The sequence below is a fragment of the Lissotriton helveticus genome, chromosome 3_2, assembly GCF_964261635.1.
Source record: "Lissotriton helveticus chromosome 3_2, aLisHel1.1, whole genome shotgun sequence".
Classification (NCBI taxonomy): domain Eukaryota; kingdom Metazoa; phylum Chordata; class Amphibia; order Caudata; family Salamandridae; genus Lissotriton; species Lissotriton helveticus.
Window position 1 is genome coordinate 251,297,956 of NC_136062.1, and position 13,459 is coordinate 251,311,414.

The following is a 13,459-nucleotide window of genomic DNA, read 5'->3' on the forward strand; positions in this document are numbered from 1 at the left end:
TGTAATCTATCACCCTTAGTTCTTCTAACAGTTCCGCATGGGCTTCTTGGAGTTGTGTGAGGTTGTCGTCCATACCCGCAGCTTCGCTTTCAAGCATTGCCAGTGTACCCTCCACTTCCTTGAGCTTCTCCACCACCGTACATTTAACGCCCATTTTCGTACCCATCGCTACCCCGGACACGGTCACCTTGAAGGCGTCCCATTCAATTTGTCTGGAACTGGCTGTGTTCTCATTTTCATCAAAGTACTTTGTGCTTGCGTCTAGTAAAGTGGATCTGAACACCAAGTCCTCTAACATCCCTGGTGGTAAACGCCACGTCGGTATTGGAGTTGGAAGTCGCCCCCATTGTAACGTTAGTTCCACTGGGTTGTGGTCCGAAAGTGTCTTACCCATATGCATCACCGACGGAATTGACCCTGTCAGCGACCTAGAGCAGAATATGCGGTCGATTCTGGTGTGTAACTTGTGGGGTGGGGAATAGAACGTGTATTCCCTATTATTTGTGTTTTTAACCCTCCACATATCATCCAATTCCCAGCCGGTCGCCCAATGTGCCAGTGCCTCTGCCTGCCTCCTGCTATCCGTCGCATGCAGTGGGGGGTGAGACCTGTCGAGGACAAGATCCAGGACCGCGTTGCAGTCCCCCCCCTATTACCCATTCGTGTTCTGCCCATTCCGATAACACGCCACTAATATCATCAAAAAACTTCGATTGATCCGAGTTGGGTGCGTATATACATCCCAACACTATAAAGGAACCATCAAGTATCCCTCGTATGTACACGAATCGTCCGTCTTTGTCCACCCTTTGATCCAAGAATTGAAATGGGACAGTGTTTTTAATCCAAATAGCCGCCCCACGGGAGGACGCTGAATAGTCCGTGGCGTATAATTGTCCCCTCCACTTCCGTAGCAATTTAGCCCCCTCTGCTCTATTCAAATGTGTCTCTTTAAGGTACGCTATAGCTATTTGCCGTCTAGTCACTTGTGCCAGTACTCTATGTCTTTTATGTACCAAGCCCATCCCTCTCACATTCCAGGTGCAGACCTTATATGTATTAGGAGTCGACATGACGTTGAGTTTCCATCCCGGGTGACATTGCCCATGGCCTCATTATATGTGTCTTTGTGCTGTACATAGTAAGTGCTACATTTGTGTGCAACTCCCCAACCGTAAGGTCCCCATACCAAAACAGTGGAGGACCAAACCATAATACCCAACTGGGGTATGAACTGAATGCAATTGTGCCTTCGCCTGGAGGGGTGAGCCCAGTCGTTCGCTCTTAACAGGTATCCACCAAAAGTCTCGCTTAACACCCTGTTAGCATCATGTGTCCTGGTTCCCCGTCCCTCCCTCCAATCAGTCAATGAGGTGCGTGTTTACATTACCAAACTGCATCTTCTGCGCCAGCGATCAGAAGTCCGCCGCCACCTGTGCTGTGATGCGTGGGAACAACTGTAAACTAGTACCCGTGTATGATGCTGCCGTATGTGAGCTAGCTTGACTATTCGTGTCTATTTCAATATTTGCATCATGCGCTGCCAGTGCAGTGGTGGTCAACAGCGCTATTTCTATTGAGGTTCCCGCATCGAACGCTTTGTGATTTTCATTCTGTGGTGCCTCTGCCTCTGCGGATCTTGGTTGGTCTGGGCGCGTTTCCGGGATGTCCAACGGTTTCCCATTCAATGCTGCCGGCCTATTTTCTGGAGACGGGGGCGGTGTAAGGGTTACCTCTATCCACTCAGAGGCCGTTTCAGGGGTATCAAAAAAGTGAGTCTTGCGATCATGGATGATTTTAAGGCGTGCTGGGAAGAAGAGTGCATATTTCATATTACGGTCCCGCAGTGTGCGTTTAACGCCCCAGAAGGACGCCCTGGCTTTCTGCACTGCTTGTGTGAAATCCGGGTAGATTGACACCGTTCTGTTATCATATTTTATCAGGGCATTCTCCCTCGCAGTCTTTAGTATCGCGTCCCTGTCTTTGAAATGTAGGAGGCATGCTATCAGGGGACGTGGGGGGGCCCCCGGTTTAGGTGGTCTTGGGGGTACCCTGTGCGCTCTTTCTACACTGTACAGTTGGGTGAGTTCCGCAGGGTCCATAATTGTCCTCAACCACTCCTCCACAAACTGAGTTGGATTTGCCCCCTCACTGCGTTCCGGCACACCTAAAATGCGTATATTGTTGCGACGCACGCGCCCTTCGACATCGTCCACTCTGTCATGCAAGCCTCTGATCTGTCGCTCCAGTTCCCCGAGTCTCGCGGAGTGTTCCGTCTGTAGGGGAATCAGATCAGCAAGGGCGAGTTTGTGCTTGGTCACTTTTTCTGCCAGTTTTTTGTGGTCGTCCTTCAAAAGAGAGAGGCCCGTCGACATCGTGTCCATTCGTGCTTCAAGTGCTTCTCTAGAGGCCCTGATCTCAGTTAGAATCAGGTCTAGCTTGGCTTCCTGCGTGTTCACGCATGTCGGGGGGATCATGTCATTATTAGAGGAGGCCACTGGATCGGGTTGTCTGAGCCTGTTCCGTCCTCAGTGTTCACCTCGTTCTCGTGCCCCAAGTGTACTCCCCGGGGTGCGCACTCTCCCTTCACTCCTGGCTGGTCTCGCTTCTATGTGCACTCCTGGGGGCAGTGTCTCCGGCTCAGGTCCGATGGAAGTTCCCCGAGCGGTCCGTTAGTATGCTTGCGCAACATATAACACATTCGGTTTCCCTGGTTGTCCCCTCAGCGCTTCCCATTGTCTGCTCGCCGCCTCCAGCAAGTCCCCCACTGCGGTGGGGCGGGAAGGATGTCCGTCTGCGTGTCCCACAGAGTGCGTGTAGTACCTCAGCTCCTTCGAGGTGGCCAGGAGTGTCGCAGGGACCATTTATTGCACCAGGATGAGGCAGTCGTCAGTGAATTCGCACGAGGCCTGTTTAATTGTCTTTCTGGCCCTTCTGACACTGTGCGGTGCCCTCCTTCCCTCCGTGCTCTATCGTAGACCCCCGTGTTCTCGGGTATCGCGGAAGCCCCTCCGACTGTCAGCGAGGGGGGTGTCTTTAATGTCCGCTATGTGCAGCGTGTGTCCCAGTGCGGTGGCATGTGGGGCATTGCTGTTCAGGCCGTAAGTAAGCGTATTCCCAATTAGTACCTTCCGGTCCTGCGGCTTCAGATGGCTCCCGCGCCCGCTGCTCAAAATGGCCGCCGCCTTTCTCGCAAGTGCTCCAGCCAGATTTCTATGGGGGTCCGGTGGCGTAGTCGGCGCTCTTCAGCCCTTTGCGAGTCGTAACGGGGCGACCCTTCTGTGGTCTCGGTGCACTATATATTGACTCGGTACAGAGAGTACCGCAACGATGTCGCCCCCGTTCCCGGTGTCTGCTCAGGGCCGCGGCACTCCTTCGCATAAGGGTCCCCTACCGCTCCATCGGTTCTTGTCTCTGCTGACCCTTTCTCTGGCCGGCGCAGGGTATGCAGGGTCCAGTCGTGTCCGCGCTCTGGCCTCCGGTAAAACACAGTCTAGTATCGGCTTTCTGCCGACGGGCGAGTCCCAGAGCACACCTCCCGGAAGCGAGCTCCGCCCGGCTTCCCCGCTCACTGTGGGCCGCAGGCATCTCCCTCGATGTTAGGCCCCGTCACCGCGATGTTCTGGTCTCTCCGATCGCCAGCCTCAGCAATCTCCACTGTTCACCTCACTCTTCCCTGTTGCAGTCCGGTGCTTGTGCGAGGGGGAATGAGGTCAGAGGAACCATTTATACAGGATAATTAGCCTATTTATAGGGCGTTCGGACGGAGCTAACTCAGCTCACGTCTGCCATGCTAGGCTGGTAGCCACGCCCCCCCTCCATCCTCTCCTTGTGTTTGCTGTGTTTGCTCTAAGTTGACAGGGTGTATCAATACTTCAAGTGACCCAAGACCCTTCTGAATTTTTTATTGTCATTGAAACTTCACATGATAATCATCCACACCCCACCACCCCCATCCCAAACTACTTGGTACAATACGTTCTGTAGAGGATATATTTAACTTGGGCTATGTGTGTAATACATAATATATCAGGCATAGAATATCATTTATTCATTCTTGTTGCCAATTCCTGGCTAATTTTCTAATGTCTAACAGATTAATGTATTTTGTCCTGTATTCCTTATTCTATCGCTCTTGTTTTTCTTTTATCCCCCCTTTAAGAAGGCCATTCTGTGTGTCTCATCCGTCCCTCTCAAAAATGGGAACAATGTTTTTTTCTTCCTCAAATATATTATTTAAATCTGTAGTTCTAGATTTATCATTCTTTGTGTTAGAACCAGGTGAATGTAGGGTCTCTTGTCTTGGACTGTGATGGCTGCTTTTCTTCCTATTTCTTCACTGTTCCTGCGCTGTTTTTGGTTATCCAGGTATAAACACCATTTGTGATGTGGCTGTTCACTGCCAAATGCTTTATTTTATCTCTGTATTTTTTTGTGATACTTTAAGCCTGTCCAAATTTCTGACAGTCACACACAAAAATGTAGACAAGTGCCTTAGTGCTTGTGCAAAGACAAAACCTTGACAATGGGACCTCTAAGGTGGACAGAGCCACTCAGGTATGGCAAGGAATGGTATTGACCATCACTATCACAACTATCACAGCATTATAATGTTCCTTCAGTGCTCCAGTGCTTGTACTCTAATCTGTATGTATTTACTTGCTGTACCTTATGTTTATCAATCCAGGAGAAGGTGGAGCTACATAAGCGGTCGGAAGAGCTAGCCCTGGAACTTGAGCGGGCCAAGAGGGGCCGGGAAGGTTTCAATGATCAAGTTTCAGATCTCCATGTAGAACTCGTTGGTGCCAAAGCCCAGGCGAACCGCCAGGACCAGGAGAAGATCCAGATGAAGGAAGAGCTGGTGATGTATAAGCAGGTAGCTGATTATCTCATATTAGGTCTGCCTACCATCAGTACCCATCAACAGTTGTAGCAACAATAACAAAACATGGACATTGTTATGTATACACATACAGGTGGAGTCCATAGATAAAAGAAGTCAAAGATTCAGTTACTAATTAGTCCTGGTTATAGACATTTAGTTGGCCAGCACGGGCAGTCTTAGAGTCGTAGTACAAATGGAAGATGGGTCAAAGGGGGCAAATATGATTTTTAAACCACTATAAGGAAAGTTGTGGGATTGAAACACAGACTTATAACAAGATCTAGCAGGACAGACCATGGTGCAGAATCATAATGAGCCTCTCAAACTAGCGCCTGCTGTATATCATAGATCCATGCAGTGCACAGTGTCAGTGGACACTGAGGCGAAGATCCATATTTGGCGAATACAGGTGATAAATCAGCTGTCGGGTTCAGATCCTTATGGAATCACTAGATGATAAAGACTTGCACAGTTGTTTGGTGAGTCCACTGTGTCCAGGCTCTTTTTTCAAGGCGTATATGACCACTATAGTGTTGTACTAGCTGGGCCCAAAGCTTATTGCTGCAAGCAATAATTTATAGGCAGTTATTCTAGATGCTGGGCACAGGTTTTACATGCTCTGGCAACAGGTGGCCATTCAGTGTGGTGCCCCTGACTAGGATGCATGCTAAAACAACTGCAATGTGTTTGCCATTCATTGAGTAGATTAAGAGCCAGTTGAAATCTTGTGTTTCTGTCAAACATTTCTGCATCTCATTTAGTTCTTCTGATCTTCATGGTCTTGTGGTGTTCAGTGTTTCCCAGTCATCTAAATCTGAGCACTCCAACGCTGCAGTCTCTCCAGATTGCGGCACCGCATGAAAAACCTTTACCATAATTGAATGCAAACAGTTATCCTTCGCTGATATGAGAAGTAAAGGGAATTAGTAATGAAATACCTGCCGCCATAAAAATATTTGCCTTTTCTCCTGATAAATGTACAGCCTTTTGGAGATAGTAAATTTGACATTAACTACCTTATGCACAGCCACAAATGGCCACAATGTGTTGTATTTTATCAAGTAACCGAAATTAACGGTTCGTGTTGATAACTAAATGACAGATCAGTTTGAACATTGGTGGTTTTTGTCTACCAGGTGCATGAGAAGCTTTCCTCTGAACTGGGGCAAACCCAACAGAAGTTAAAGTCCACCCTGGACAAGCTTCACCAGCTGGAGGCCGAGAAGAAAATCTTCACCAATCAGGTGACAGCTCTTGAAGCAGAGAGGGCCCAGCTTCTAGGAGAGAAGGAGGTGCTGATGTCTGTGGTTGAAGGAGACGCGCCAGGCCAGGGGGACAACATGGAGTCACTAATGAAGCGCTGCGAGGAACTGAGGTACAAGGGAAAGAGTGGGATCAGAGGAGGAGGGAGGACTTGCGATCTGGATTTACACATTGTTGTCTTGATATCAACCCTCTTTGAGAGTTAAATCGATCTCTAAAACACAGGCCATTGTCTGTGACTAAGACCACAACAGAGCTGCATCAAGAAATGCTTGTCATTTGTAGTATATTAATGCCAGTCATTGTGATATGCATTGACTTTAAACAAAAACTCAAAATCAAGTCCAAGATAGTCATTAAGAATTCTTTTGGCATTGAGGCCTCAATATTTGAAGACCCGAATAATTATTGAAGTAGAATCTGCCTGGCTTACACTAACTAAGGTGTTATAGTCTGCTGCAGGAGGGGGGGGCTCGGATATTGGAATATCTTCCTTCTGCCTATCTCAGTTCCTGAAGATTCAGAGGATATTCTCTATTGGGTTCAAAACTATTTGTTTCTGGGAGAACAAGAGAACCCTCTGTAATCCCTAAAGGATCTGTGATGGCCTGTGATGATAACAAAGTTAAGAAGAAATCCGGCTCAAAATAGGACCTGGTGAAGACAAAAGTATCCAAACAAAATTGCCATTTACAGAAGAGAATTGTACGGCATAAAGCAGAGAACACAGATCCAATGATGCTCAACATATCATGTAGATTATGGTAGACAGACATCAGTGTAGCACGACCAAGAAAGAGAACATCTGCGATTACCCAAGACCTTTTGGGGAATTTCAGTCAGTAATGTATACCCAGAGGTTGCCAGAGCATCTGTTTTTCTAAAGGCCCCTTCTAACGTTCTGGCAGGCACACTGGTGCAGTATGGCTTTAATTGTGCTGATTAACTCTATCTACTCGGTGTTTAGTATTAATGGCCATTTGGCATTGTGTGTTGCATTAATGAACAGCAGGAGTTTTTCCTTCTACACCCACGACCTTGTCTGGGCTATTGAAAGGAGAATGGCAGACAACTGACAGCTTTCAGAAAGGACCAATAGGGGCGTAGCAGCCCTTAAAGAATAAATGTATTGCAAAACAGAAAGCTGATCAGGATATACGAAAAGAGGTGCCTTCCTTCCTTTACCTGGTGAGTCTTCTGGCTGTTTTCTTGGGAACAACATAAAATGAATGGTGGCGGGTATCTGCACACAACATATTGTTCCTAAAAGAGCACAGTGTGTGCTGCAAGCCTGGAAGTGGATGAGAGGTGGACAGAAAAAATGGAAAATGTCATAATTTCATGAGAATTAGAGACACTGTAATGATAAGCGCTGGGAAATTAAAGTTCATGATTTGGCAAAGTTTGTAAATTAACTCGGGGCATTTGAGCATCACATCTGAATCAAGACAATTGAGGTAGTGGCATAAAGTGCCTTATATGTTGTCGTGTCCTGACCAAAGAACGACAGACACTTCTTTATATTTAAGGAGCTTTATTCACTGCATCCTTCTCTGTCCCTGTCCCTACTCTATCTGCCCTTTCCTGTCACTGCTCCTCCTCTTCCACCAACCCCAGGACTCCTCCCATCCCAACTACTAGAACGTGTACATCATCACATCTCCCCCTTTGTTAACAAAAGAACTTTAACCATTCCTAATCCATCTCTTCAATCAGTCTCTTTGGCTTGAGTATGTCTCTTCGTGGTCGGAGACGCGTTCCAGCATCTGCAGGCGCATCTTCCTTTGGCCTGTCAAGTCTCAGGGTTGGACTCGGTTGACTCAGTCCGTCAACATCTCGTTGTGCTGACTCCCTATCAAGTGTCTCTTTCATTTTCCGGGGAGATTGACTTCTACCACGTTCGTGATTTTCCACTCAGCCCCATGAGTCGGCAGACAGTCTGTTTGGGCCACAGGAATGTGTCTCCATGCATGATCTCAGATTCAATCGGTCTTCAAGCATCAGTAATGTCAAATCAGTGATGGACCTATCCTTGGTCGATCTTTCTGTTGTCTCAACACAAACATCTTTGACCACAGGAGCGCATTCTTGAAAATGTGAGACATTGTGCATGAACTGCTTGTTCTCCAATTCCACAGTTGTCATGGTTTCTTTTTGCTGTGGGACTACTGATATCTCAGCGCGGTAGTGGCAGTCTGTTCTCCATTGTGACACTTGTTTTTCTAGGCATCCGCTTGTGGTTTCACTTCTTTTACCCATTCGGTCAGGGGCATCAATGCTCTCGGTTTCCCGGCCCTGCGTTTTGGACGATAGGGCATTGCCTGACAAGACATTGTCTGAACTGAGTGTCCTAGTTCGGTTTTGGGACTCATTTGCGGGCTCTATTTGTCCTATCTGCTCCCACTCGTGTTTGTGAATGTTGAACTCTTTGCGTATGGGGGCATGAGCAAGTACCGTTCGCATCCCCTCTTGTCTTGGTGATGCGGATCCATCTTTGCCAACACACCTTGTCTTGTTGATGGAGTGAGGAGACGGTCTTTTCCCACGCCAGTGTATAGTGTCCCATATGATTGTCTTTCTTCTGAAAACCCTTGGAGTCAACCTCGCAAACCCCGTCAGGGGTGACGGTACCCTCCTCAGGTCCGGATATGACTGCAACGGACAGGACAAGTTGCTTGACGGGGTGATCGATTGTTCCGAGCCATCGGCTTGAGATGTGTTGCTTTGGACGGGTGGAATATTTTCTGAGTCCAATGTCCGCTCAGGTGATCGATGCCATGGGGGTTGTCGTGAACTTGATTCCGTTGATCCGAGTGATCGTACTGACATGTCTTTTGAATCAGGGAAGTCTCTTGCTGATTTCCTTCGGGACCCTTCTGTCAAGTGTGTTTTGACTGATATACTTCTTGAACCGGTAGACTGTGACGAACTGCTTTTAGAGTCAGAACTGTCTTTGGGACGTTTCTTGGGATACGTCTCTCGACATGTCTTCCACGCTGTTTCCGTGGAAAGATTGTCTGACAACCAAGCGTTTATTTCTTTTGTTCGATCCCAAGGCCTTTTGTCGCTGCCCCTCTCATATGATGTTACTTGTCTCCTCTCAGTTCCCTCATTTTCACGGGTGTCCTGAGTGTGCTTGCCTATCACTTTCTGGTGTCGGAGTGAATCACCCAGTTTTGTGAGGTCTCTTTCTTCTTCTCGCTTGTTGGGGGGCCCTGGTGTCTGTGTCCTGGGAGTGGTGTTTTCTTTGGCTACATGTTTCTTCTGACTTGTCTGTGAAGATTGGTGACCCGCGGGTTGCTCAGGTGTGCTTGTGTATCGGCTCCCAGAGTTGACATGACTGGTCCGGTGTTCTGTGGCTTGTCTTTCCTTCACACTTGTTGAGCAGGCTGACATCGGTTCCATCCATGTGATCTATCCCACTTGACTCTTCTTCAGAATAGTTTGTACCATTTGTTGAGTGACTCCTTGAAGTTGAATAACTCACTGAGGTTATGTCGGTGGGGCTGTCATAATCCTGGATCATCCCAGTCTTTTGTCTTCGCGTTGTTGACTCAGAGTATTTCATGTCACTTTGTCTCTCCCGCTGTCTTGTCTCTAGTCTACTTTTGCCCTCCCTCTTTCTGGTTTCGGTTGCCTCTTGGATTTTATGCTCTGACATGAGGGATGTCTCCTTTCGCTTATCTTCCTTTCTTGCATTGACATGCGATTCTCTTGACAACTCTCTTGTTTCGGCTTGCTCTCCAGCTTTAGCCCTCCTAATGATTTCCTTTAACGAGAATTGCCTTTGAAGTATCTTGCGCTGTGCGTCTGGTTTTGAACAGCTCTCAATCGCCCGGAGGCGGATCGCTTCCTCATTTGTGAACGTATTGAATTGACAGTATCGTACCAACTTTTGTAACCTCGTTATGAAGTTTGATAATGATTCCCCTGGTTCCCGCCGTGCTGTATTGAAAATGATGCGTTCATGATCGACATCTTCCTTTGTGGTGAAATGAGCACGTATCGTCTTTTTGAGTTTTCTATATGTCCCTGTGTCCTTTGCTGGAAAGGTTCTGATTAGGCGTCGGCCTTCGTGACCCACCAGTTGAAGTAGTAATAGTAGACGTTTGCTATCTCTTCGCTCTCCGGTTACGTCCAGAAATGCATCCAGTGATTCCAACCACCAGTTCCATTTGGGACCCAGACTCTGGTTGCCGGTCTGTGTCACTGGGGGCGGCACTCCAATGCAGGGGTTAGATGTATGTGTTTCTTCTCTCACTAACATGATGGTGGAATGTGGTGGCATGACAATGTCACAGGATTGTTCCCTTTGCTTCCTGTCTTCCTTTGCCGACCCTCCTCGGCCGATAGTCTTTGTTTGGTCGTTTTCTTTGATTTTTATAAGATTCGCCGCTCCCGGGTGACTATTGTATGTTGTCTGTTGTATGTATATTGTATGTTGTCCGCCCCTGTCACGACTGTCTCGGTAGGCTTCAGTGAGTTAAGCTTGGATCTCCTGAGGTTAAATGGCCACCATTCAGCTGTACCATGCGCGACGCGTGTCTCTGTGAATTCCTGCGTTCTTTGATGTTGCGTGCTAACTGCAGGTAGCTGGTGTGGCTGTCGCAACGATACATGGCAACGTTGACATCGTCTTCTGTCGTTTTGTTCCAGACTAGTGCCGGTTGTCCAGCTACTTGGTTGATGAGGGAAAGCTTTGTTGGTGTTTGTTTCTGGTACTATCTTCTGCCCTCTTCGGGGTCTTCTGCACTTCTGCCCTCTTCGGGATCTTTTGCAGGACTGCCCTCTTCGGGGTCTTTCGCAGTACTGCCCTCTTCGGGGTCTTTCGCAGGACTGCCCTCTTCGGGGTCTTCTGCAGGACTGCCCTCTTCGGGGTCTTTCGCAGGACTGCCCTCTTCGGGGTCTTCTGCACTTCTTGCATTTACTCGCGATTGTTTGTGCCTATTTGCATCATTTGTGCTTGCATGCTTTTGTGTCCATTTATCTTTTGCACTCGCCAGTGCTTGTTTGCTTGCATCCGTCACGGCTTGTTTACTGATATAGTCGGGCACTTGCCAACGTTTGTTTACTATTCGCCAATGCTTGTTTGTTGTTTTTACTCTTGACTTGCTCGTGCTTGTTTATCATTTCTTGCTTGCATTTACTTGTGCTTGTTTATTATTCCTTGCTTGCTTTGACATGTGCTTGTTTAGTTTCAACGGTTCATGTGCACCAATGCTTGTTTGTCACTGGAGCGCCTGACCTCAAAATGGCCGCTCCCGAATTGCACAGGATGTCCCTTTAGGCTGCCTGACTCCAAGATGGCCGCTCACTTGAAACTCCCATCCACCACGAGGCTTGAGGCTGCACTCGATTTCCAGGCTCGCAGGGCTCACACAGCACTCACCGGCAACCTTCCTGGCAGGCAACAGGTCTCCCTCAGTCTCTCTGGCGCCTCTTGACCACTTGCACTCTCAGGTAGGCTCGGGGTCAGCTCCCGATTTCTTTTAATTGTCTATATGCCGTTCCTCACGCATCGGGGGTGAGCTCCGACTTTCGGCAATCTCGGAACGGGGCTTCTAAACTTCCCCACTGCTCTCCTCACCTCTCCAGACGGTCTCAGCCTTCAGGGCTCTTCCGTAAGTCTGGGGTGGGCACCCAGTTTCTTCATTAGCCTCGCACGGCTCCCGGGCTCACTTTCACTTTTGGGTGCCAAACAGCGCCGGGTTTAAAATTTCATTTAGCGCTCGACTGCGCTCCTCTCACACGGCTCCACGCGATCGCTGTATCGCGGAGCTGGGACACTGGCTGCTGGCCTCTTCTTTTGGGCGGCAGTTTCCTCGGGGCACATACATCGCGACCGCGACTATTCTTCAGACGATGCCCCAGGGACAGGACGCTGTTTCCAGGGTTCTGGGAGAGCAGGCTGCTCATCCCATCCTCATCGCCAGTTGTCGTGTCCTGACCAAAGAACGACAGACACTTCTTTATATTTTAGGAGCTTTATTCACTGCATCCTTCTCTGTCCCTGTCCCTACTCTATCTGCCCTTTCCTGTCACTGCTCCTCCTCTTCCTCCAACCCCTGGACTCCTCCCATCCCAACTACTAGAACGTGTACAGCATCACATATGTAATAGGAGATATTCATGAGAAGTTGTTAAGCAGATATTGACTTCATGAAGACCTCTTAGTCTAGAATTGATATCCATAAAATTGTGATAGAAAAGCTTTAGTTTTCTTTAGTGTTATTTTTCCTGGAGATCGCCATGCTATCTTCAACCTTTGCTGTGTGCACCATTAGCCTACGTTGTGGCTTTAGGAAGCATTAACGAATAAAAAGGAAAAAAAGAGCTCTGAAGAAGAATAAAGCTTTCCTATTACAAATTTTTTGTTAATATCAAAATATCCCCTTTAAACACCGTCTGGTTCAATATTAAGCAATATTAAGCATTAACCCAATCAAAAAACTGAGTAAGCAATCCATCTTGAATATTAAAGGCACCACCCCATAACTTATTGGGACCAAATCAGGTTGATTAGGGCAGGCAACCCCCACTCTCAGTATTGCTTCCCTGCAGATGAGTATTCGCAGGGGCTGGCTGGGCAGAGGAGGATGAATACATGGGAGTGGTGAGGGTCAAGTAGAGGTGCCACATCCTGGATGGGGCAACGGGCAAACATCTGGGGATGAGTATGTGTGGCTATAACAGATGTGTTTTGGCTGCGGATGTGGGCTTTACCCTTTTATCTCTGCCGTTGTGTCTCATAGAGTCTCTCAGGCAGAGTTGGAGAAGGAGAAGGAGGCTCTGGAAACCCGCTGCGAAGAGCTGAGAGCGGCGCACCAGCAGAAGGCGACCGAGATAGCCTCCCAGCTGCAGGATCAGCAGCAGGTGGCCCAGTACTGGAAGGAGAGATGGCAGCAGGCAGCCGTAAGACTGAAGACCAAGGAGGATGAGCTGGAAGAGGCAAACTTAAACTATCCAGAGGCAATGGCCAAGGTACGGCACCACCTGTGATCTAAGCATGATAACAACCGCTATCACACTCATGACTTGCAAGCAAAACTGAGAAGGCACCAACGCCGAAAGGCAACATGTCCTGTATTCTGACCGACTTCTTGGATTGACATGACAGTTTTTTTTCTTTTTCTGTATAAGTTTTTTTTTTAGGTCTCGTCTGCTAGACAGCACATGCAATGTCTGGGGTTTTTTCATAACGTAATTTTATTGTTGACAGCAGGTACAAACCTGGTGCAACCAGGAACACCTGTAGAATACAATAATTGACAATAATACTGATATCAACATTTTCAATATTACTATATCGCC

The 13,459-nt window shown here is 48.0% G+C and overlaps 1 protein-coding gene across 2 annotated transcripts in view; it reads left to right on the top strand.

The window, feature by feature from the left end:
• LOC144826621 (uncharacterized) overlaps positions 1-13,459 on the top strand; it is a 280,323-nt gene that overhangs the window by 136,217 nt on the left and 130,647 nt on the right. For both annotated transcript variants that reach the window (XM_078685143.1, XM_078685144.1), the window contains exons 10-12: positions 4,688-4,876; positions 6,022-6,260; positions 12,901-13,129. In XM_078685143.1, coding sequence (XP_078541269.1) covers positions 4,688-4,876; positions 6,022-6,260; positions 12,901-13,129 — 657 coding nt within the window. The remainder of the gene's footprint in view (positions 1-4,687; positions 4,877-6,021; positions 6,261-12,900; positions 13,130-13,459) is intronic.